This window comes from Sciurus vulgaris, assembly GCF_902686455.1.
Source record: "Sciurus vulgaris genome assembly, chromosome: 3".
In the NCBI taxonomy this organism is placed as follows: domain Eukaryota; kingdom Metazoa; phylum Chordata; class Mammalia; order Rodentia; family Sciuridae; genus Sciurus; species Sciurus vulgaris.
Genome location: NC_136463.1, coordinates 139,271,407 through 139,296,559, shown reverse-complemented (window position 1 = coordinate 139,296,559; position 25,153 = coordinate 139,271,407). Strand labels below are relative to the sequence as shown.

The window sequence follows — 25,153 nt, the reverse complement described above, 5'->3', positions numbered from 1 at the left end:
GTTCATTGTATATATATATAGAAAAACAACTGTTTTTTAGTATTAACTTCATATACTGTGATTTTGTTGAATTCATTTATGAATTCCAATATGATTGGGGGAGAGTCATTAGGGATTTTTGTATATACAATCTTATCATATGGACACAAATCATTTTACTCTTATTTTTCCTATTTGAATGCCTTTTATTTCTTTTTCTTTCTTTTTTTTTTTTTTGCCTAATTTCTCTGGGTGTGACTTTATGTACTATGTTGAAATGGCAAAAGTAAGTGTGCTTTTCCTTGTTCCTGTTCTTGGAATAAAAGTCTTCATATTTCCCCAGTGAGGACAATGCTAGCTGTAGGTTTTTCATATATAGCCTTAGTGCTCCTGAGATGATTTCTTCCTAATAATAGCCTGTTGGGTGCCATTTTCATGAAAAGATGTTCATTTTATTCAAGATTTTTCTTCTGGCTCAATTAAGATAAGCATATATGTGTGTTTCTCCTTTATTCTGTTAAAATGGTATATTATGTAGATTTTTTTATGTTGAAATTTTCTTGCATTCCTGAGATAAAACCGCACTTGGTCCAAGTGTATAACCCCAGTAACATGCCTCTAAATTTAGTTTCCTTGTATTTTATTAATTTTTTTCATCAACATTCACCAGAAATATTGGTATGTAGGTTTCTTTCCTTGTAGGGTCTTTTTTTTTTTTTTTTTTTTTTTTTATGGCTTTAATATCAAGGTAAATGCTGACATCATAGATTTGGAAATATTTCCTCCTCTTCAATTTCTTGGAAAAGTTTGAGAAGCGTGGATATTAGTTCTTTAAAGTTTTCTGGAATTCACCAGTGAAACTTTCTGGTCCTGAGCTTCTCTTTGTTAGAATGTTTTAATTACTGATTCACCCTTCTAGTCAAAGGTCTGTTCAGATTTTTCTAATTCATCATGATTCATTCAGTTTTGGCAAGTCTTGTGCTTCTCAGAAGTTATCCATTTTATTTAGGTCATCTAATGTATTTGTATACAACTTCCTAGTACTTTTTTATAATGCTTTTTATTTCTATAAACTCAGTTGCAATGTTCATTTCCTTCTCTTTTTTCCTTAGACAATCTATTTATATCTGTCAATTTTATTTCCTTTTTAAAGATATAATTCTATATTTTCTGCATTTATCTTTAAATTCTGCAGAAAAAGTGCATTTATAAACCAAAATTATAATACTGCTTTTAAAAATTTTTTTAGGGGTTTACCTTTATTGGAGTAGTTTATATTTTCATAAGATTCTGAGTTACTAGCTTGTATCCTTCCATTTCAACTTGAAGGACTCTCTAGCATTTCTTGTAGAACAGGTCTAGTATTAATGAACTACCTGAGGTTTTTTTTTTTTCTTTCCTTTTTTCTTATCTTGAGATATCTTAATTTGTCCATCATTTTTGAAGGAACTTTTTGCTGGTTGTAGAATTATTGTTAGGCAGTTAGTTTGTTTTGCATTTATTCCTTTAAATATATCATCCTATTGATTCTTGTTCTGCAAGCTTTCTTCTTTGATATCTACTGTTAATCTTATTGAGATTTCTTGTACATGATGAGTTTTCTTTTCTCTTCTGCTTTTAGAATTCTCTGTCTTCTGACAATTTGATTTTAATGTGCCTTGATTTAGTGTTTTTTGAGTTTACCCTACTTGAAGCATGTTCAGTTTCCTATATTTTAATATCCAAGTTTTCCTTCAAAATTTGAAGTTGTTAGCTATTTTTTTTCCTAAAATAATCTCTCTTCCATTTTCTTAATCTCTTCTTCTGGGAATAACACAATGCATATATTTGTCTGCTTGATGATATCTCCAAAATACATTAGACTCTGATTTTCATTTAGTCATTTTTCTTTTTGGTTCTCAGTGTTTAAGTTCACTGATTTCTAATTCTGCCTTTTGAGTTTCCTATTGAAGCTATTCAGTAAAATTTTCAGTTCGGTTATTGTTTTTAGCTCTAGAATTCTTATGTTTCTTTTAAAATATTTTTGCCTTATTATTTTGTTTATGAATACTTTCTTAATTCTTTGTGTTTTCCTATAGTTGTCGAGCATACTTAAGGCAGTATTTCAAAGTCTTGAACATGTCCCACTCATGTCTCTTCACAGATATTTCTTGTGAGATTCATTTTATTCCATTGAATGTGGCCATAATTTCCTATTTCTTTGTAAGCAGAGTGTTCATTTGTGGAAATGTGGACATTAGAAAAAAAATAGCAATTTCTTCCAGTTTTTGCAGACTGATGTGGAAGACTCCATTAATTAGTGTGACTATGAACCCATGAACAATGTGATATGGAGTTTTAAGAGCTCACGTCTTTTCTGGGCATGTGTCATTTTGTGCCTATGTGTATGGTTTATTTCCCCTCAATTTTCCTGGGCTACTGTAAGTTATCTAATGACCCATAGAGTCGTCTTCTGCTTTTTCTCAGATATTGGATCTTCTATTGTGTTACTCTTTCCATACTCTCTCATCTAAGATGTCTGTGGTTCTACAGGACTCTTATCATTTTTGTGTGTTACAGCATTAATCAACTACCTTCTATGGTTTCCAGGCCTAGATCCAAAATACTCCATCTTTTCCTATCTGAGATCCATAAAGATGAAACAAAAATAATTTTCTCAGGAAGTCTACAGACAGGCCAAAATATTTAAAACAAGTATGAAAACAAGACATTGAAAACAAACTTCTCCTGAGGGAAGAAAGGTAACTGCATTCTTTGCTCCCAAGTGTATTGTACAATGCTGGGAGGAGAATGGGTAAAAGTAAGATAAAACCCACAGAACTTTTCTTCTCTATTTTCATTGTGGTTTTTTTCTTGATGGAATTTTCATTTGTTTGCTGCATATATTCCACTTGTTTCTAAAAAAACTTTTTTTAATCTGTTTGTAGTTGTTTATTTATTTATTTATTTATTTAGAGAAACAAGGGCCTGGAACTTCTTGGTATCATCTTACTCTAAATTTATTTTTACTTAGTATTATCTGTGCTCCTTCTCTACTTCACATATGCAAATAATATAGAGGTGCCTGCATTACTAATTATGTATGTAACCAGATAGTTTTCTCTGTATTCCCAGTTCTTTCCTACAGATAGAAAATAACAACTATTTCTGGTTATGAATATAACAACAATAAACTTAACAAAAATTTTAGATGTTTTAACAGTTCTCAATAGAGTTACTAATCAGATTTTAAGCATACAGTAGACTTTTTTTCTCTCTGTACTCTATAACTGCCACAATCCACATACTTTGTTCCTATAGCAATTCAGTTTGGATTTGTCTTTTTCTCATGTAAATAATATCCATTTTAAAAAGACACACATCAAAGTTTATTGCTTTCTAGAAACATATCTGAAGGTTCCCACTTACATTTTCCCCTCTCCTCTTTTGATTGATCTTACAGGCAGCACAATATACTAGGACATTTACTTTACTTATGAGAGTTGAGCAGAAACCCTTTTGTGATGATACTATTATTCTTGACCTAAAGCCTATCTCTCAGGTTAAAAAATACAGTAACACATTAGCAAACACCTGATCTAAGACACACTGGAAAGAAGGGCTCAAACAAGGATATAAGTGTAGGTAACTAGAAATGGGACAGCAAGTATAAAAAGAGGCTGAGGAATTATCCACAGTGGGGAGCCAAGGCAGGGTGCTTGTTTAATTACAGCTTTAATGGTACCCTGCTTATAAGATCTGTATTCAGCTCATATTTCTATATTTGTATTGTTTTAATTTCATGTACCTTGTAGTTGAAATGAGATCTTGATTATATGAAGATGTACTCATAATTCTGTGTATGTAGTAGTGTGTAGGTTCAGTAACAAGACTCTTTTCTTCATTCTGTAAAATTGCAAATCAGGTATTACAAAGATGAGTTTGATATGTACTTTTCCCTCTTATTGGCATTTTTGCAGTCTAATCTACACTTTAATGAAAAAGTTTTGGAATCACTTAAACAATGGTAGGGTTCCAGTTAAAATGTCTCTTCCAGTATAATTCTTTTGAAGTGGTTCAGGGAAGATGTTCTAAATTATGATATTGGCCTTTGAATGGATTTTAAGCATTAAACCTAGTGAAATGTTTGAAGGATACAGTTTTCTATTTCCAAACTATAAAAATATTTTAGTCATATTTTACTGGGTTTAAAAAGAACAGAGATGAACTCTGGACAATTCAGAAGCTTGTGAAGTCAATCATTTTAATACATACTCTGATCTATTTGTGGAGAAATCATGTGCTCCTGCGTTGTCTGAAGTTGTATGTCCATTTTCTCTGGTTCACCTCAGCTTTTGTGTTACCCCGTGACATCAGTCATATCAAATGCCTAATCAAGAGAATTGTCTCATCAGGGAATCCTAAATCATATATTCTCCAAAAAAGAATAGTAGAAATTTTTTGGATAGGGCCAAACCCAAAAGGTCATCGAGGCCCACCTCATCACTTAAGGATTTGTAAACAGTACCATGAAATGTTCATCAGGATAATAGTGGAGTTAAGTTAATGTCTGATTGTAAAGGTGATAGATATTCAAAATACATTGTTTAGCTTGTTAAATTCTGGAAAGTAGGCTAAAGATCATTAAAGAAGTTAACTATGTATATTGTCAAAAGGTTACATAGTTAGTAAGTGATGGTCAATATACAAACTCAGGCAATCTGTTTTTCTTTTATTTGGGGGCAGGTGGTAGTGCTGGGCATGGAACCCAAGGCATCATGCATACAAGGCAGGATTCTAATTTCTATGGATTATTTCAACTTCTTCTACTTGCCACAAAAGATGTCCAATAAATATTTATCAGTCTAAATACAAAAGGACTTGAATCTATTGTTTAAATAATTAGCTTGCATTTTCTTAACTGGTTTTAATTTTGTTTCCCTTGAGCTTCTAATTAATTTAGATTTCTTTCCTTATCTGTTTTTCCTCAGTTCAGTTTCTGACTTTTATCTTAATTCCCCCTGTACTGTAAATATTTATAGACTTAGGAGAATAATGAGTTCATTTTAGTATTCTTTTCTACTTAAGGTACATTCCGGAACAGTGTTTTTCTTTATCCTTTCTATTCATGGGTAGTCACATTTCTCACTTACCTTATGTTGTGTCTTTTTCTGCCGAGAAGAGTCTGTTTCAGTCAAGGTTTTTGCAAAGGGCATTTCAAGCTCAGCAGCAGCTCTTTTAACTTGTGTGTCCTTATATTCTAGTGTCAGATTTGAGGTTTCTTCCATACTTTCAATATTCACACCATTTGTAGTCTGACAACATTTGCTTATTGCTAAGAATTTTTTCAGGTTGGTTGCACTTATTATTGTTTTGGAAAAAGCAACTTTGCTTTCTACTGGCTTCCCAGATTCTCTCTCTTGATCTTCAGATAGTCCTCCTAAGCTTCCTTGAACAACAACTTCACCTAAAACAATTTCATCTTCATCAGAAATTCCTTCCTCAGCTATAAAATTTCCCGGATGTTCTTGATTAATATCATGAGCTACTAACCGAATGATCAGATCTTTTGAAGTTTGAACATCTTTTAAAAGCTCTACTGTGGTGATATCAGGCTTTCTTATATTCTGAAATGAATTTCTGCCAACAGCCTGAAATGAAAGGTACAACAAACGTTAAAAACAAATCTCAATCACATTTCCTGTGGTACTATTGTGATATTGCTCTTTTCTTATGATTTCTAGTTTCAATTTAAGTAATACTTTCTGATGTCACTTACTGGTATATTAGCAGTATTTTAAAAAAGAAGAAACAAATACAAATCACAACAAAGCGTAAGAAATACTTGTTGGTGTCTATCATTACTTTTACATTGAGATCATATTGAACTATCATAACATTCCAAAAAGTAGGCCTAACAAGAGTTGTTGCTTACATGTTACATTTTGTTGCAAAAGTTTTATTACTTTCTATTTTTCCCATTTCTCTTAAAATTTTTGTGACAGAATAAGATATAATAATATTTTTTTAAATCCTAGGTAGGAAATTCTATAGAAATCTAAATATAGATACTACAAAATATGACAAGACACTACTTGATCTTCACTCATAAAAAGATTGAATAGCCAAAATTATGAGCTTTGAATATTTACTTTCCACTCCTCCACTCTTGATCCTTTGGACATATTTTCCAAAAAGATTCTTCAAAATATAAATCTTCATTATTTTTCTCCTCCCTAGTCAAGTCTCAATTTCTATTTTCAAGGTTAAAGACAGATCAAAGAAAATATAATTATAATTAAGTAACCAAGTTACCCCCATCTCTGTAGCCTTTGACCAGGCCATAGAATTTCTACATTAATAATCTTAGACTTTCCTTTGTAATATTGCAAGCCAGCTTTTCAGATAACAGTGCCTTAAAGGGATATCTTCTATGGAAACAAACTAATAGAAACAACTATTCAAGAAATCAAAACAATCAATTATCCATTGTAGTGGAGGAAAGAGTGAGTTAAAAAAATCGTTCTTTATGTCTTTGGTATTTGATACCGAATGTGGTTTTAATATCTTATGTCTGGTGAGTTCAGAATTTATGGTAGCTCAAAACAAAGAATTAAACTCTGAGGAAGTATCAAAAATTAGACCATCTGACTTAATATACTGTTCTTTTGTCTGTTTCTTTGTCCCTATAATTTATGTACAGGGATCAATTAAGGTCCCTGAGGTTGCTGAAATATTTTTTATTTGTTTAGTTTATACAAATTTATTTTCTTTCTCTTAAAAGGAAAGAGGCATTAGTTTGGTTTAAATATTGCTTTCTGTGGTTTTATTCCTTAAGAGAGTTGGTAACTTATGGCTTTCTGTGATTTTATTACTTAAGAGGGTTGATAACTAAGAGGATTTGTGACAGACAATTCAATAGATAATTGAAAACTGATCTTAGCTAATGATATTCTACAGTCTGTTTTTGCAAGTTTTACTCCCAAGTAATTACTTATATATAAATTAATACCACTATGTATGTGCTAAATTAATGAGAATTCCGATGCAAAAGAAAATTTTACAACTGGAAAGGACTATTACTTATTCTAAAACCTAAGGATAAAGATCAGAAGAGTCTCAAACATGATAATTTCAGTATTTGGGTTTGAAAACACAAATCATCTATTCACTCACTTATCAGCATTGAGATTAGCTCAATGGGTTGCAGAACAGTGCTGGGAAAAATCCACTCTCAGTTTACCCTCTACGGAACATGGTTCTACAAAACTTTCCTCAGTGTCCAATATATATACTGCAACCTCACGCACTCATGGCTCTCTTACAAATGCCTAACTATCTCTAGAGGAGCTTTGATAAAAAACAAAATGTGCAATGGGTTAGTATAACTATATCCATTGGCAAAATAATTCTGTTGTATTCATTAATAGTTTTCTTGTAACAAGAACATCATTTTTGACGTCCCATTAAGTTTAATGTGTTTGAGGCATGAATATGAGATTCCAGGACAGAACTACAACCACAGAAAACGTGAACAGGTTCCTAAAAATAGCAACATTAGGACAGCTGTGTATACAACAAGGGTAGAAGAGGAAGAAAGCTGGGTACATCTTGACAGTATAGGGAAAATGGGAAAGGCCAATTTAATTAAATGAAATCACAAGAATAAGCATAATCTAATAGCAGTATGTTTGCAGAACAATGCTGTGAAAAGAAAAATGACACTATTTTGGAGACTTAAATTTGAAAATCACATCAATGTTCATAGCTGCTCAATTCACCATAGCCAGATTGTGGAACCAACCTAGATGTCCTTCAATTGATGAATGGATAAAGAAACTGTGGGTATATATATACAATGGAATATTACTCCGCCATGAAGAATGATAAAATTATGGCATTTGCAGGCAAATGGATGAAATTGGAGAATATCATGCTAAGTGTCATAATCCAATCTCAAAAAACCAAAGGACGAATGATCTTGCTGATAAGCGGATGATGACACATAATGGGTGGTGGGAGGGGGGCAAGAATGGAGGAAGGAAGGACTGTATAGAGGGAAAAGAGGGGTGGGAGGGGTGTGGGGAAGGGAAAAAATAACAGAATGAATCAAACAACATTGCCCTATGTAAATTTATGATTACACAAATGGTATGCCTTGACTCCATGTACAAACAGAGAAACAACATGTATCCCATTTGTTTAAATAATAAAAAAAAAGAAAGAAAATCAAAACTGTTTTAGATGGTTTCAGGTATCCTGATATTCCATTAACTGGCCCTTTAGAATACTGTTAGATATCTGTAATGAAGAATTAAAAGATTTACACAAGACTGTATTTCTTCTCAATCTTCAAATGACAATTACACCTTCAACCAATGTACTATTACTGTTAAGGATATGTTTTTATATTCCCATTCTTTAAAAGAAAAAAGCTAGTTTAAGTGAATTATTCTAGGAAAACTTGACTGAGACCTTTATAGTGAGTCACAGAACTGATCCTACAAGTCTTAGTGAATCATGTAACTAGTGGATGAACTGGGTGAAACCAATTCTCTTTTAGGCTGGGCAACAACAACATGCATTCCCATACACCTATCAAACTAAAGAAATTACAGAACCATGGTGTCTCAGTGACCATGCCTTTGCACTTACCTCAAAAGGTTTTACATCTAATCGTCCCATCCTATTGAGTGAAGTACGTCTTTCTTTCTTTCTCTTTTCTGAATTAATCGATTCTGTAGAAGAGCAGCTTTTCCCACTTATTGATGCTCTTCTCAGTTCTGCTATGCTATGTCCAGTTCTTCTTAAACATTCCATTTTAAGTTTCTCAATAGGTTGGGTTTTTACAGAAAGGACAGTTAAGTGTTCTGAAACAATTTCTGGATCTATTTTGATTGGTTTTTTCCCAATACATGGAACTATTTTAATTGGAGGGTTTTCCTCACCTGCTTCTTCAACATCTAACTCAGGCGTAATATTGATAGTATGCTTTTGTGCCTTTTCAATGATTCTTTCAATGTCCAGCTCTCCAAATACATGAGGCTTTGGATTCTTTGAGATAATGCTTTCTGATGGAACTCTTGAAATTTCATCAATAATTAAACTAGCCACCTTCTTAGGGAAGACTAGGTTTGCCCCTTTGATATCATAAAATTCCTTATCAGTTCCACATTGTTTGAATATATTGCTATAAACAGAATCAATAACCTGAGAAATCATTTCCATATTTTCTGGTTCTAAAGAATGTTCTTCAGGATCAGCAGCTACAGAGAAATGTTACTTCTGGAAATTTCAGCTGTTACACATTTTGTCAGTTGAGATGCAACTTTATTTAACTTAGGTTTTTCTAAGTTGTTGGTATCTTTGCTTGATACAATTGGCAATCCTGTAAGTTTAGCCAAAAACAAGGCTAATGCTTCCTCTAAAACCTTGACATGTAACACAGAACCTTTTGTGGATGAAGGCTTTTCTTGGCACTTAAGTTCTTGAATAATTTTGATCACTTTTTCCATAATTTGAACAGCTTCCAGAGCTAATTCTGAACTTGATACTTCTTCCTCTACTTGTGGTTCAAATTCAGAATTGGAAATTTCTTTTACCATTAAGAAACCTATTATATCAGAAAGGACATTGCTCTTACCCATTAAATCTGTAAAAACAGATGTATGAGAGCCAGAGTGTTTTAAAACATTAGTATAAACAGAATTAACTACCTTTTCAATAGTTGCATTGTCAGCTAAAGGTACAGTAGGTGATTCCTTAGCTGGTGATACAAGTTTAATCTTACTTTTAGACATAAATTCTTGGAATGATTTTAATATTTTTAAGGTTATATTTTGCATTTCATCTTCTAGAGATCTGGTTTGATCTTTATCTATCTTTGGAAACACAGAAAGTAGCTTAGATAAAATTTTATAGCAATTTCTTCTATTACATTATAACATAGTTTATGAGCCTGTGACGGTTGAGGTGGAGCAGTTTGAATAATATCTTTAAGTATATTTTCAACAGCACTGTCCACTTCTGCACACTGATGTGGAGTTAACTCTCCACAAAAATAGTTCTGCAACTGATTGCCAGCAACTTCTCGTAGAACTAAATCAACTATGGTTTCTAAAAGGAGTCTGCATCCACTGGTTACACAATTTTGTATGACCTCCCGTGATCCAAACTGTGGCAACAAATTATTATAAATAGACTGAACCACTAATTGAATGATCTCATCATCATTGGGATGTAAGGATTCTACATATTGTATAACCATATCTTCATTTTTAGAGATTTCTGCTGCAACTGTACTTACTAACTTCATTTGAAGGAAATCCAGTTCTGTGGATGAATTTTCCCCAGATGTTTTTGCTTTGTTTTTGCTATTGGATACTGATTGAAAATTGAAAATTTTTGATAAAAGAGCAGAAATCACATCCTCTAAAAATCTGTGAGGCAACATTATGGTATATGGTGATGATGTCTGACATTCTTTGCTGGCTGTTTGGACTACCTTTTGGACCTTTTTGACAACATCCTTAGATTCTAGAGGCAAACATGCTGAATCTGGAACCTCATCACAAAATAGCAAGTGAAGTTGATGTTGAAAAATTTCACTTATCACTGCACTAGTTAGATTTCTTGCTAAATTTTCCCTGTTACTGTTTATTTTCTTACAAATGGATTCCCGAGATCTATGCTCCTTCAAAATATTGCAAACGGAAGAGTGAACAACTTTGTTGACTAATGTTTTATCAATTGACTGGATTTTATCTAGGAAAGGTATCTTATCTGAAGATGCCTTTTCAGTCATTTTATGCGTACGTGACACTTTATTCACGTTTCTAGTCTTAATACTGGGTGATGCTTCACCTATAGTTGGTTCTTTACACTTACGAGGTCCTGTAGGAACTGAAGATATTTTATCTGCATGTGGAAGAAACTGATTTCCCTTATTTGGCCTAAACACCTTAATTTGAGCATCTGAAAACTCCTTCAATAGTGAATCAATGAGTTTCATGGCAGTTTCATAGAGTTCAGCCTGATTTTGATCATCGTGTGCATTTAGACATCTATCACATATTTGTGTTTCTGGTGAGGAAGAAAAGATCAATATGTTAACAATTTCAGTGATAACATCTTCTAAAAAGTTAGCAGGAAAAATCACACGTTCTCTTCTTGGTAGATGAACCTGGTCAGGTTTATTAAGTTTAATTTCAAACGTTTTCTGTCTTGCATGCTCTCTCTCTCTCTTTTGCTCATATTCTTTCTCTTTTTCCCCTTCTTTAACTTTTTCTCTCTCTTTCTTTTCTTTCTCTCTGTCAAGGACTTTTTCATTAATTGAAAGGGATAAACCCTTTGTGATAGCAGACTGTGCAGAATCTTTGCCAACCTCCTGAACTGTATTCAGCACTTTGTCACCTGGGGAGCTTTTGCTGTTTCTGGGTTTTGATAAATCCAGTGGTTCTTGAGAAGACGACATTTCTAAAACATTCTCATAAATATTATCAATAACATTTTGAACACATTCATAACCTGAATATGGTATTTCATCCACATCTATTTGAGTGAGAGAGTGTCTCCTTTCTTTATTGCCTGGCTTTTGGGCTACTTTTAAAGCTTTGTCTGTTATAGTCTCCATACTTTTTGCCTTGGACTTGAAAGGAGGTAACTGAGGGTGTTTGTCAACTTTTTCAATTGACCTTCCCCTGTTTTGTCACTACTCTTTTCATTGTCTGTTTCAAAATCTGACCCAAGTACATACTTATCACATTCTGTATCATAAGTAGCAACTGAAAAATGTGTGTCCACCTTAGCACCTTGCTGCTCATTTTTTGCAGTGGATTTTTTCTTCCTTTCAATTTCATCATCTTTAATTGTTTTACTTATATCTGGATCCCGAGCCTGCTTCCTTTTCACAGTGGTGGATGGAGAAGGAACTTTTGATATATTCTCACTATGTTCTTTAGGGTGACTTCTCAGTTTGTTTTCATCCTCTTTCTTCTTATTTGCCACACCTGTAGCTGACACAGGTACCAGGTTAAGCAGGTTGCTTTTCATAATGGCATTTATAGAGCTAACTATTGGATCTTGGATGCCACTTTTTCTCATTGATGTGTTGAAGCTTTTCTTTCTGCTCACTGCAACTCTGTCTATGCCCATAACATTTTTCTGATTTGAGCTTTGAGAAGTGTGCTTATGTGATTGTTCTGGTAAAGTAAGTTGGTCTTCTTTTAAGCATCTAGTTATCTGCATAGAGGTTTGTTGTGATAGGTTTTGAACCCTTTGGGTGATGTTATCTGGATTTAGAAATGAAAAGAAGGTAGAAGACCATTCTCCTGAGAATAGTGGTTGAATCTTGAATGCAGAGATGGCCTTCTGAGCTAAAGTGGCAATCATTTCTATAACAATGCTACTTTTATCACCTTTCTGAATATCCTTAGATCCATATTTACCTATGAACTCATCATATACAAAATTAGATATATTATCAACTGTTTCCTTATCAATTGGTGGAAAAGAAAATATTTCTTCAGCGTGTGGTAAAACTTTAATTTCACTTTTCCTAAATTCACCTATGAGTGAGTTGGCAAACTTGAGAGCCAAGCCCACAATATCTGACTCTGGAATTTCTTTTTTGCTAGAATCTTCAGTAATAGTTGGGAAAGAACAAAATTTGTTAACAAGGTCAACAATTACATCTTCTAAAAATGTAGCTGAATATAGAGAATGCTGTGTCTTTTTTTTACCAGATTTAGCAATTACAGGGGCACAATCATAATCAGATAAGTCACTGAAAGATGATTCTTCACCATATAAAAATGGTCGTAAATGATGATCCATAATTTCCTTCATAATGAAGCCAGCTATTTTACTGAGAAATGAACCTCCTTTTTGGTCTGCATCTTTCTGTACTTCAGCTTGGAATTCAGATTTTTTCAAAATATTATTACATATGGAGTCAATGAAGTTCTCAATAGCTTCTAATTGCATACTTTCTGAATTCTCCTCTGCTATGGCAAGTCGAATCTCATGTTCATAAATTTCTTTTATAATGTCATCAGTCAATTTTGAAGCTGTATCCATGGACTTATAATCCGGTGTAACCTCTTCCTCCTTTAGTTCATTTTCAGTGTCAGCTGAAGGGACCATATGCACTAGAAGCTTATAAATCATGTCTTTTAAAAGAGAACGAGGCAACACAGTAACACATGATGACAAGGCACTGCTATTCTTCAAGATGATACTAAGCACATTTCTGATGATGTTATCAGCTCGAGGGGAAGAATAGGAAGAAGACACTAATTCTCCCGAAACTAATGACTGTACCTGATAATCATAAATTTCTTCCAATAGTAAATGATATATTTTTCTTCCAAAACAGGCAGTGTCACTTTGTATAGCCCTATATATTTGTATTAGAGATTTATATTCATCTAATAGTTTTTCGTAAATTGGAGTGACTGTTTTTTGAACCATTTCTTTATACTCCTTTGAAAAACACAGATTTTCATCCATGTAATCTGAAACTAAAATCTCTGATGTGGTGAACTCTAGAATGATTGATTTTACTAATGATGTAACAATGTCAGTGATTTTGGCTTTGGCTCTATCTGGGTTTTCAGCAACCAAGACATTATGTGTGAATGCATAAAAAATTTTGCATAAAAGCTCAGAAATCACTTCCTCCAAAAAGATAGCTGAGTTCACAACAAAAGACAATTCTCTTTGTTTAGGATCTATTGCTTTCTGTTTATAAGTTTGATCAACTGAAGCTGAAAAGGAAGTTTTATCTCCAGACAAAAATGATTGTAGATGATGGTTAAAGATTTCTTTTATTATAAAACTTGCTACTTTTGAAACAGGTATGTTACTTATACCTTTTTTATCTTTTACAAGAGATTGGTATAGATTTGAATGAGAAAGATCAGCATATATGGAATCAACCATAGACTGTATATCTTTTTCTGAAATCATACTTTGCTTTATATCCCCATGTTTAGTAATACATATTGCGTGTTTTGAAATTATTGACATAATTTCATTTATCAGTTTTATGACTGTATTATTTAAGTTTGATTGGGAAACATCTCTATGTTCTAAACTGGAAGCTGATGGACTAATTTGAGACATAAGCTGAGTCACTATTTTTTCCAAATGAGTATGTGATAACATAGTAGTATACATTGTTGAAGCCTGTCTTCGGAATCTTGATTTACTAATGTCATATTGAACTCTCTGTATCAAAACATTTTCACTGAGTTTGGAATGTGACTTAAAAGGAAGATTTGCTATAAGATTTGGATGAATTTGGAAATCAATTATTTCAGTCAGAATGATTTTAGTTAGCCTTGCAGCCAATGTCTTTGTGTTATTTAAGAAATCTTTATCAGGCATAATTTCCATTTCATAGTCTTCTAAAACTTTGCTGTATACCATGTTGATAATGTTTTTGACTGCAGCTCTCTCCACAGGAGGCAAACACAATTGTTCCTCAGCATTATCTATAATGCTCACTTGGGCTTTTGAGAATTCTTCTGCTATAAAATGGATGAGTTGTTCAGCTTTATCAAACAGTTCATCTTCTGAATCTGCCACTGATTTTGTTTGTACAATGCCTACTACTCTGTGGAATATTTTGCTCAAAACCCCAGAGACCACATCTTCCAAAAAAGTTGAGGAATAAGTACCAGTATAAAATGTTTGCTCTCTCTCATAATCAAAACACTCATCTGATAAAGATGGTAATGGTAATGACTTTCCATGCACAAATGGTTGAAGATGTTGTTCACAGATACATTTAATGATAAAACCTGCTATTTTATCAATAAGAACATCATTACCGCTTGTGATATTCTGCTGCACTAAAGCCTGTGAATCAGAGTTTTGTAAAATATTTTTGAATACTGAGTCAACAAGATGCTGAACATCATCTTCTGAATAAACAAACTGTGTTTCCTCTTCATCTTTTGAAAATCGAATTTCATGTTGAGAAATTTTCATCCTAATATCACTGATTAGGTTGGAAGCAATTTCATTAAAATTCATTCTTGATTTATCTTTAGGGGTTTCTCTGTTTGGAACCAGGCTGGATGTAGAAGGAAAGAATCTAGATAATAGTACTCGTATCATATTTTCTAAAAATGTGTATGGTAGTAAAGTATTATATGGAGGTACACTCTGGCTTGACATGATAGATTTACTGATGTTACTGAGGATGTCTTGAACAATATTCTCAGCCATTGAAATAGAATAGGAAGAAGCTGACAAATCACCAGAAAACAATGGATGAAAAAGATAGTTTGAAATGGCTGCCACAATTAAATTGGTAATATTTTCCACAAAAATTGTACTATCATCAGACTCTTTATCAGCATCAGGGTCTAGCCCATGCTGCTTTAAAACACTGCTATAAACTGAGGTGACAAGCTCATCCACAATATCTGCATCTATAGAGGGAAAAGACTGCTCTTTGTTATCATATGGGATGGGAATTTTAGCTTTGTCAAAATGATTATTCACTGAGTTTATTATTTTTTGGGTCATGTTCTCCAGCTCAACTTCAGTGTTAGGTTTTGGGCTAAAAATCTTTGATAAAAGTCTGGTAACAATCTCCCCTACAAATGTGTCTGGGCGAACACCTAAGGATGATGACTTCTGGGGTCCATAAGATTCCACAACTTCACTGAGAACCTGTTGGACCATATGAGAAACAGCATCCAGTGGAGTCCCTGGACGAGGCAAAACCTCTCCACTTAAAAATGGCTGAAGATGGTTTTCAATAGTCTCTTGGATAATAAAACTGGCTATTCGGTCAACCATAATTGGACTTCTGCTGACTATACTCTTCTGTATTGAAATAAGAGAACCAGACATTTGTAAAATGCTACTGTAAATAGAATCCACCATCCTTTGGAGTTTTTTTCCTGAACACAGATGTTGACTATCATAGACAGTGAACCAGATTTTATGTTTTGAAATGGCTGACATAACCTTATTTATTATACAGGTAGACATTTCATTAAAATCTGAACTCATTAAGTAATTTTTTTCCAAAGAGGAAGGATTAATGGATGGAAGACTGAACTGAGATAAAAGTCTTCTGATGACATCTTCTAAAAATGAGTGTGGCAACATTGTGCTATAGCTTTTAGGTGATCTGGGCTGGAAAGAAAATTTTCTCAAGCTATTTTGAAGCTTCTGCAGTATAATTTCAGCTTTGAGAGGGTAATAAGAATGAGGCACAAGCTTTCCTCTGTGGCAAGATGGGAGTTGATAGTCTAAAATCTCTAACAATATGCTATCAGTTATTTGTTCTGCTACTGAAGTATTGCCATATACCAGATTATTGCCACATGTCACATTCAATTCATATTGCTCTACAATACCATAATAAATTAAGTCAACAATCTTACTAACAGTTTCTTTATCGATTGGTGGAAAACACAGTCTTTCATCAGCATTCCGTAGAACAGTGATTTGAGCATTATTAAATTCATTCACTATATTGTTGACAAGCAATGTATTCATCTCATTGAGATGGGCCTCAGTGATGTTTGCATTTTTTTCCCACAATGATGTAGAGAGGTTACAAAACAATTCTGAAATTATTTCCTCCAAAAATGTGGCTGAATAAACCTCTGCGTTCAAATCTCTTTGAAGTACCTTGTTAGAAATGGCTATTGTTTCCATTTCCTTTGTTTCCTGTCTATTAAGAGGTGACAAAGATGATTTTACTGTACATTGCTTGCCAAACGGTGCTCGTATTTTGGAACTAGTCACACTGGGACTACTCAGAGATCCTGTCAAAGAATTACTGTCATAACTCATGAATCCTAAAAAGTCTTTACCCTGTCCTAATTTTACTAATTCTGGTACTTCGGCTTTTGAGCAAAAAGTAGATTGTATTTCTCTTGTTCTGTGTTTCAAATGTTTGTTTGCAAAAGGCGGACTTTCAGGAGCTGGTTGTAAGCTGTGAGATAGTTTGTCCATCAGTGATTTAACTAAGCTGTGGGAAATACTTGCAAGCATACTATCTGAAGACATTAAGTCTTGATCCATGTCTCCTAGATTTACAAAAGATCTGACATGTAATCTCCTTGAAGTTGTTCACAGCTTATCGATCCCTTAGAATAATCAAAATCGTCATCATCTTCACTTTGAAGTATTTTTAAAAGCTGACATTCTTCTGCCAATATTCATTAGAAAGAGGACCATCATCAGCAAAGACAGTGTTTGTGCATTTTTCCAAAAGTGTTCTAACGAGTTTCTCACACACAACATTGAGAAGAAAAACTGATTTGGGGGAGAGACCTAGGTTATTTCTAAGCATGCAATTACTTTGTTGATATTTGGGGAAGAGAAAAGTGTGCTTGATAGTTTACCTGAGTCCATAGACTCATCTGGAAATTCATCTGGCAAAAATAAATCTAAAACAATATTAAATACCTTATTGACTACTTCTTTGGATTCATTAGTTTTTAGGCTACCAGCCAATCTGTCTAACTTTTTTGCAAGATAATTTAACTTTTTTTTTTTAACAAGTTGATCCATTTTGTGTGTAGATGATTCCCAGTCTCTGAGACTTATCTGTCTTTCTATGGTACTGCTTTTGCTACAAAAGGACCCACTATTGCTTCTAAGTATTGAAAGCGAGTTGTTTCTTCCATTGCTTTCAAAGTGGTGATTTATTCCTATTTCTTTGGAGAGTACATAAATCACTCCTGTTAAGAGATCCTGAAAGAAATCATCCAAGTCAGGAGAAGCTACCCCTGGACAGTATATGTATTTTGTTTTGATGGAAACCATTTGCTGTGCAATGGCAGCTTCTATAATGTTACCATTAGATAGAATTTCAATAATAATTTCAGAAATACTTAAAGCGAGTTCTCCAACAGAAATTGACCTGCTCTCAAACATTTCGGAATGAACTGAAATAATCTTGTTAAATGCTGCACTTTGAATTTCCCTTGCTTTATCTTTTTCTCTACCCTCTTCAGTGCCATCAGAAATGACTGAAGTTAAATGGCATATGACAGACTCAGTGAGTTGTTCACAAAATTGATAAATTGCAGAATTATTGTACATGCTCTTTAGCGGTTGTGTTGATTCATACTTTTTCCTTGGGAGTGTAGAAACAAGAGATACCTCCTCTTCAGTGGAAACTGAAAAAAAGAAAACATTACAATTTTTAGAAGGCATCAAAGGAAATATGGAAAATTAAATATATTGGAAATTATTTACATGTGTATTAGTTACTTTTGTAGCACCTCAATAAAGAAAAAGAAAACCCTAAAAGCCCTAATTAAGAAATAAATTAAATTCTCTTCAAATATTATTTCTCATATGTTGTGAATCTTAGTTTTAGCCAGTAGGTTTAGAATATAGCCCCCTGCCATCCCCCAAGTAAAATATCTAAGTCATGTGTTGATTTTTTTCTTGGTTGGATGGTTATGAGCTTTAACAAGCTGGAAAACCTAGCCCAGAGAAAGGATCTCCAGTTTAATTTAAATATCTTATGTCTCCCAGTGATATGCAGAGTCTGCATTTAATTATTTAAAATAGTTAATCAAAACATGTAATGCAATGCCACACTTTTAGGATGCTAAGAAGTTGGTAGTAATATCATCTTGACTAAACTAAAAGTGTGGCAACTCTAGAAAGGTTAGTGATAGACTGCAATGATGTGTTTTAAAGCTTTGGAATTCATGCCTCATACATAACCAAAATTGTCTGCCTTAAAATGGTATCTCTTTTTCTTCATCTGCAGATACAAAAAAATTGAACAACATGTACTTCAGATTCATTTTGTGTGTTCACGTGTGTGTGTATGTGTGTGTGTGTGTTGGGAAGTACTGGGGACTGAACCCAGAGGTGCACTACCACTGAGCTATATTCCTAGTCCTTTTCATTTTTTTTTTTTATTTTGAGACAAGATTTTACTGAGTTGCTCAGCCTGACCCAGTCTCTGTGGAGTTGCTGGGAATGTAGGCATGTACCACGTCACCTGAATACACCTTTTAGATTCAAACCACGCAACTGTTTTGACTTTAATAAATACTGTTTTAACATCATGAACCTCCAAGGATATTTTCAGGAAAACAGAGAATGCATGCATACTCCTAGGAGATCTTTAACATATCTCTTACTATTTTCCCTAAATTATACTAATTTAAAAAGTAAGTTATCTCTAGCTTACCTCTAGTTTTGAAGTTCTTCAAATGTGTGATCACTGAGGTAGTGACATGTCTTGCTATCAGATGAATTTCATTTGGACCCAGTTCATGATCAGCAAAAGCAATGACTTCAAATTCTTTCAGAGTAATTATATTATCTATCTTTGGGTTTTTGTTTTCCCATTTTTGCAATAAGGAAAAAATATCTTCCCTATAGGCTTCAGGGTTTCTGCCTTTTTCTTCAGGTATACAGCTAATTTTTTTGTCCCACATTCTAAGCAAGCTTTTCTCCTTATTCTTTTGCTCTCCAGATATTTCAGACAAAGGGCTTTGTTTGATATGAAAAATGGCTTTATTGTTTCCATGCTTTCATTAGTGTGCAGTTGATTTGGAAAGCCATAGCTTGACAGCACAGTATTGACAATATTTTCTGCAGCTAAGCATATTTAAGTGGAGAAACAGTTGTCTGAATTTGATTTGGCTCACCAACTGGTTTTAGGGTCTCATAATGAAATACTCTTGGATTTTCTTTTCCCATCTCTATAAATGACATGACTTGCTTTAATGATGCTTCTGTGGAGTCATTTGCTTTCTTAGACAGTTTTTGTAAGACACTGCCTTCAGGAAGGGAGTTATTTTCTTTCATGGTTTCAACAAAATGGCCAAAGTTAGGTTTCTGTGTGCTGTGATATTGTACTTTACTTCTAGAACATGATGGCATAGTTTCTGAATGAAGTTCCACGGACTCTGATCTTTCAATTGTGTCTTCCACAGAGGACCTGACATACAAGGGTAAATTTGATGACAACCTGTACTTTTTATTCTTATCTTCTTCTGAATAAAACACTAAGCTAGGTACACTACTTTGTGGAGGATTATTCCTCAAACTATTTTCTTTTAACTTTGATGTGGGCATTTTTACATTAGATGCTAATTCAACCTGATTAACAATGTAAGTATTTTCAGTTCCCTTGGAACAAACTTTCCTTCGGAGGTTTTTGATCAAAGACTCTTTGAAATGAGTACACTGGTCCATTAGTGTGCCAATGATCTCACTTGCTACAATGTTCTCTTTCAATGTGAGAACTGAAGATGGGTCCACTTGGCTTATTTCCTTGTCTAGCTTGTTCTTGATTGTGCCAAGCATGTCACTGACAATATTAATAGCATATGTAAGTAATTCTGAATGGAATGAATGAACCCGTAGGAGGGTATCATGTATATTTTCCTTGGAAATAGTAGTACGTGGCTTGGATTCATCAGAAATTTTTTCAGCGGCTGTAATTTTGGCAATATCTTTTTACTTAATAGTCTCTGTTGGACTTGGAAAAGGTTTTCTATAGGCATTTTCACTATTTCTGAAAACTCATATTTGGAGATATGTTTAAACTGCAAGTCTACAAATGACTCTAACATGTTTATAACCCTTTCTACAATCTCTCGAACAATCTGGTTGCTAGAGCCCACAGAAACTGAATCTTTTGTCTTCATGTTACAGACTGGTAAACTGGTAAACTTGGTTGGAAAACCATGTTTACTTTTAGCAGAGATATGTTCTTTCCTATTATTTGGAATTTTTTTACTATCTGAAGTGGGCATCTGAGATAAGAAGCACAGCTGTAATTTTTCAAAGAGTATTTCAACAATTTCCCTTCCAAACATATTAATTTGTGCTTTGGTATCCTCGGCTCTAGTAGAACCTTCTTTAAAGCGATTATAGAACTGGCTTTCACAATCCTCAAGAGGTGGCAAATTTAAAAGAGAAAGAGAATATTCTAAATCTTTTGCTTTTATTGAAATTTCAGTCAAAACACTTTCAGCAGTCATCAATAGCTTAAATTTTTCATTTTCCATGTCATTCGATTCACTTTGCCATTTGTCAAACATTTTTTTAAATATACCTTCCTTTGGAAAAATCTGTTCGAGCTGCGAAGAAACATTTTCTAAGTAAAAACATGCTTGCTCTTTGGCAGAATATCCGAGCATATAAATCATGCTGTGAAGGTTTGAGATCATCCTGATATGAGAATTGATTGGATAAGACAAATTGTAGTTATTTGTAGCATATAATTCTCGCAAAACTGTATTAACTATTTTACTTGCTTCCATGATTTCATCAGATGGTGAAACTTCTGTATTTACCATTGCTCTAGTTTCCATCACTCTATCTAATTCTTTCACAATTGATTCCAGAATATTACTTATTATATCCTTGGCATACATTTTTAGTTCTGAAGTGGGCAATTTTGATTCCAGTAAATTTTTGGCATCTCCTGTTGATAGGATGTGTGGCAGTCCAATGACAGTCTTGGACCAACTATCTCTCGGAGTCTTCTCTCCAGCACCTAACTTGCTCTTGCTTTTGGCTTTAGCAGCACTAGGTCCTAGATGTGACTTTGTTTTAAATTTAGGCAAAGAGCTAATTTTTGATCTTCCTTTTAAATTTGTTTTAAGACCTTGCTTAGGGCTTCCCTTAGGGCTAACTTTAGAATTACATAGTCTAACAGGTGGCAATTCATCAGAACAATCTTTAGGGGAAAAGCTCTCTTCTAGGTGGAGTGAGACGAAATGTGTGATTATACTGAGAACCATTTGGATTAAATCTTTTCCTACATGCAACGGTGAATATTGCAAAGAAGTGTTTTCTAACACAGAAACATTTTGACTGTCAGAAGAAGAATACACCTGTAGCATCCCATATCTACCAGCATTATGTCTTTTCCCTACTTGTTTAGTTTCTCTAAAGCATGGTGGTTTCACTGGTAAAGTGTCATTATTGACACATGTCTCTACCTCTCCCCTTTTGTTTTTGTATAATGATGTCATAACAACACAGTACATTTTCTCCAAAACGCTTTCAATTATATCATTTGCAGCACTGTTAATATGTGATTGAAATGAATTTTTTTGTGTTATATCTGATGTTTTAATTTTATAATTAGGCATAAAGTAGGGGGTTTCATTACATGGAGGCAACTGTCCTAGAACTTCCATTATTCTTTGATCCAAGTTATTCAAAAGCTCTTTTACCGCACTGAGCAATTCAGCTTTTCTTTTTGTTTTGATTCTCCATTTCTCATAAATATTTTTTCCAAAGCAATTTTCTGACTTTCCTTTTCCAATATCATTTGGTTTTGTTCTACTGGGCAGTTCGTAAACAGAGATATTGTGGTGCTTTTTTCTTTCTCTTTGTGTTCCAGCAATATTTCTTTTGCTATAGTTAATTGTGAAAAGTTACGATTCTCTTTTGAGGAAAAACTAATTTCCTTTACAGAACTTTTATTATATAAAATCTTTAAGGTACTTTCAACAATTTCATTCACAAAGACATTTTTCTGGAATAAAATATTATTTGGAAATGGATGCATTTTTTTGATTTCTAAGTCTAAGTCATTTTTAATAAGCTTCAAAATAGTGCTAGCAATAATATCAGCATATTCCTTAAGACTAGCTTCTGATAAATGGAATTGTGCATCCACGTTTTTCTCTGTAACTGGAAAAAAGTGCATTCTGTAAGTTCTTGGCTGAGAATAGTTTTAGTTGTTGATATTTTCAAGACATTCACATCAGATTCCACTTGACTTGATTCATAAAAAATGCTATCATCTTGTTTACAATTTTCCAATTCTGGGCTAACAAATGACTTTGCTTTAGGCTGTAAAGCAAGAGTAATTAATGAATCTATTCTTTCTGTGGCAAAAGATTGTAACCGATTAAAAATAGTTTTAGTGATGGAATTAGCATTTTCCTCACACGGGTCAGGAACAGATTTCTTGGTGTCTTCTTTCCCCCCTACAGCTATCTGATTATCATCAGCATAAGCTGATTTCTTTTTTTTTGAATATGGAAAACACTCTGTCTTTTCTTGACTTTTTGACCCCACCAAAAGAGACTGATGACATTCTTCTTTTGGAAATGCATCGCAAAAGGTCAATTGTGCAAGAGTGGAATTCTTTGCATTTATGCCAAGCATTACAACAGAATTGAGATTATGAAGAACAATATCCACTATATCCTTAGAGAACAAAATGACATCTGATTTAGGAACTGAAAATTGAGGAATAATCTTATTTGCACCCTCAATGAATATTTCAGAATTTGCTTTCAAATATTTACCAGTTATGCCACTTTTCAGAGAGGGCATGACAAAGGAGAGATTGTTCTGAAACAGAGTTTTTTCATAAATATCACATAAGATACCTTCTATGGTATCTTGTATTTGAAACTGAAGTATTTTTCGATACTCAGTCTTATTGAACAGCTTTTCAATAATACCATCTTGCTGATCTGAATTAATCTCTTTCTCAGAACTATTTTTGTCACATTTACTTTTGCATGACACAATATCTAGCACTGTGCTAACAACTTGACTTGCAATACTTTCAGAAACCACAATTTTTTGAGTTAAGAAAGGACCTTCCTTTTCTTTATCTAACTCATGTTTGATGCCTTGTAGAATTTTTGTAGCCACTTCTTTTGCATAATTATTTAATTTAGACAAAGATGGTTGGCACCAGGAGTTGGACTGTCCTGACTTAATTTGATCACTGAGCAACTGGAAAAATGTTCATCAGAGTATGAATCTTTGGCTGATAATGCTTTGCTCAATGTACTCTCACCAGGTGGAACTGGTAAAGTCACTGGCACTGTGAAGTTGACTTGGGGGTAAAACAGTGATTTTACTTTAGATGTAGTAAAAATTTCTAAGTTCGTTAATATTGTCTGTACAATATCTTCAACTACGTTTACTTTGTTTTGTTTGTCAACAGTGAATCTGGACTGTAGAGAACATGGATTTCATCCGACACAGCAACAGAGGAGCTTCGACCATAGGTGTGTTCATGAAAAGAAACATTTGCTGAAAATGTGACAGTTTTGCAACTATTTTCATCTACATTTTTTTTCTGTCATAGCAGCTGAATAAAGTTTTATGGAATACAGTTCTAACCACATCATCTGCCACTACTGTTATATCTGTGTCTGACACTAAAGGACCAATTATTTTTATTCATAAATCGAACAGATGTTTGAGTAGTTGACTCATGAACATTGTGAGGCATGTCACTGAATTGAGAGTGGAAGGGAGAAAGCACAATTTAATTCATTGATTAAGGAGCTTTGAAAATTTCATTCAAAATGTTTTTTATAATTGGAACAATTGGAGATTTATGTGGTTCTCTGAGTTTCACTTCAATTTTGTTTAGCGTTCTTTCTAGAACCCATTGTTTAGAAGAATATGTTTTAGCTTCCTCTCCCACTGATGTTCTCTCTCCATTGCATTTTTTCTCTGTAGGTGCATCATCTTCTACAAATGACTCTGATTCAGCTCCGCCAGGAAGAAAATTTCCGTAAGTTGGCTTGTATCGATAAGTTTCAATGCCTCTGTCTTCAGATTCAGTTTCACCAAACATATCTGTGGATACTGCATCTAAAATTAAATCAACTACATTTGTAAGCATCTGTGTCTCAGGTGATGGGTTTTTTACACTTGTCCCCAAATCTGACAAGTTCATATTTAATTCAGTTTGAATGGCTTTCAAAAGAGCACTTGATACCTTCTTTGCTTGTGTATACAAAGCAGACTGCAATGGTTCTTCACAGATATCTGTGAAAGCACTGGTACTTGCACATTCCCAGTCCATCTTACTGTCTTTCTGATTGTCACTATTAGTAACACCTAGAGTATCTAAATTCCCATTGGCAAATCCTTCCAATTTAGCAAAAACCATATTAAGAAGATCTGAAGCTACAGCTTTCAGTTATTTGGGTGCGTTACTTTTGAGTTTTTCTGCTTTGGATGACACAGAAGCAACATTTTTTGCCTTGCTTTTAGTTACATCTTTATTGCTCTCCTGCATCATTCTGGAAAGTATGTCGGAGATTATATTGGTGCATTTGGACATTTCCTCAATAATTGAAGCAAATGATAGGTTGTCAATGTCAATAGATTCTGATGAAGCTTTAACACTTGCTAAATTGGTATCCATATCAACACTACATAAACTTGCAATGATATATTCCAAAATTGT

The 25,153-nt window shown here is 33.7% G+C and overlaps 1 protein-coding gene across 1 annotated transcript in view; it reads right to left on the bottom strand.

Moving 5' to 3' along the window:
* The window catches only part of FSIP2 (fibrous sheath interacting protein 2), a gene marked incomplete at both ends in the record, with an annotated part of 135,329 nt that overhangs the window by 10,627 nt on the left and 99,549 nt on the right, over nt 1–25,153 (bottom strand). The window contains 24 exon segments of the mRNA XM_079130383.1: nt 3,767–3,864; nt 5,112–5,609; nt 8,614–9,227; nt 9,230–9,868; nt 9,871–11,140; nt 11,342–11,484; nt 11,652–17,024; nt 17,027–17,146; nt 17,149–17,298; nt 17,301–18,113; nt 19,148–19,462; nt 19,465–19,569; nt 19,572–20,387; nt 20,390–22,171; nt 22,174–22,603; nt 22,606–23,672; nt 23,675–23,923; nt 23,926–24,025; nt 24,027–24,053; nt 24,055–24,129; nt 24,131–24,217; nt 24,219–24,250; nt 24,253–24,883; nt 24,887–25,152. Coding sequence (XP_078986509.1) covers nt 3,767–3,864; nt 5,112–5,609; nt 8,614–9,227; nt 9,230–9,868; nt 9,871–11,140; nt 11,342–11,484; nt 11,652–17,024; nt 17,027–17,146; nt 17,149–17,298; nt 17,301–18,113; nt 19,148–19,462; nt 19,465–19,569; nt 19,572–20,387; nt 20,390–22,171; nt 22,174–22,603; nt 22,606–23,672; nt 23,675–23,923; nt 23,926–24,025; nt 24,027–24,053; nt 24,055–24,129; nt 24,131–24,217; nt 24,219–24,250; nt 24,253–24,883; nt 24,887–25,152 — 15,700 coding nt within the window.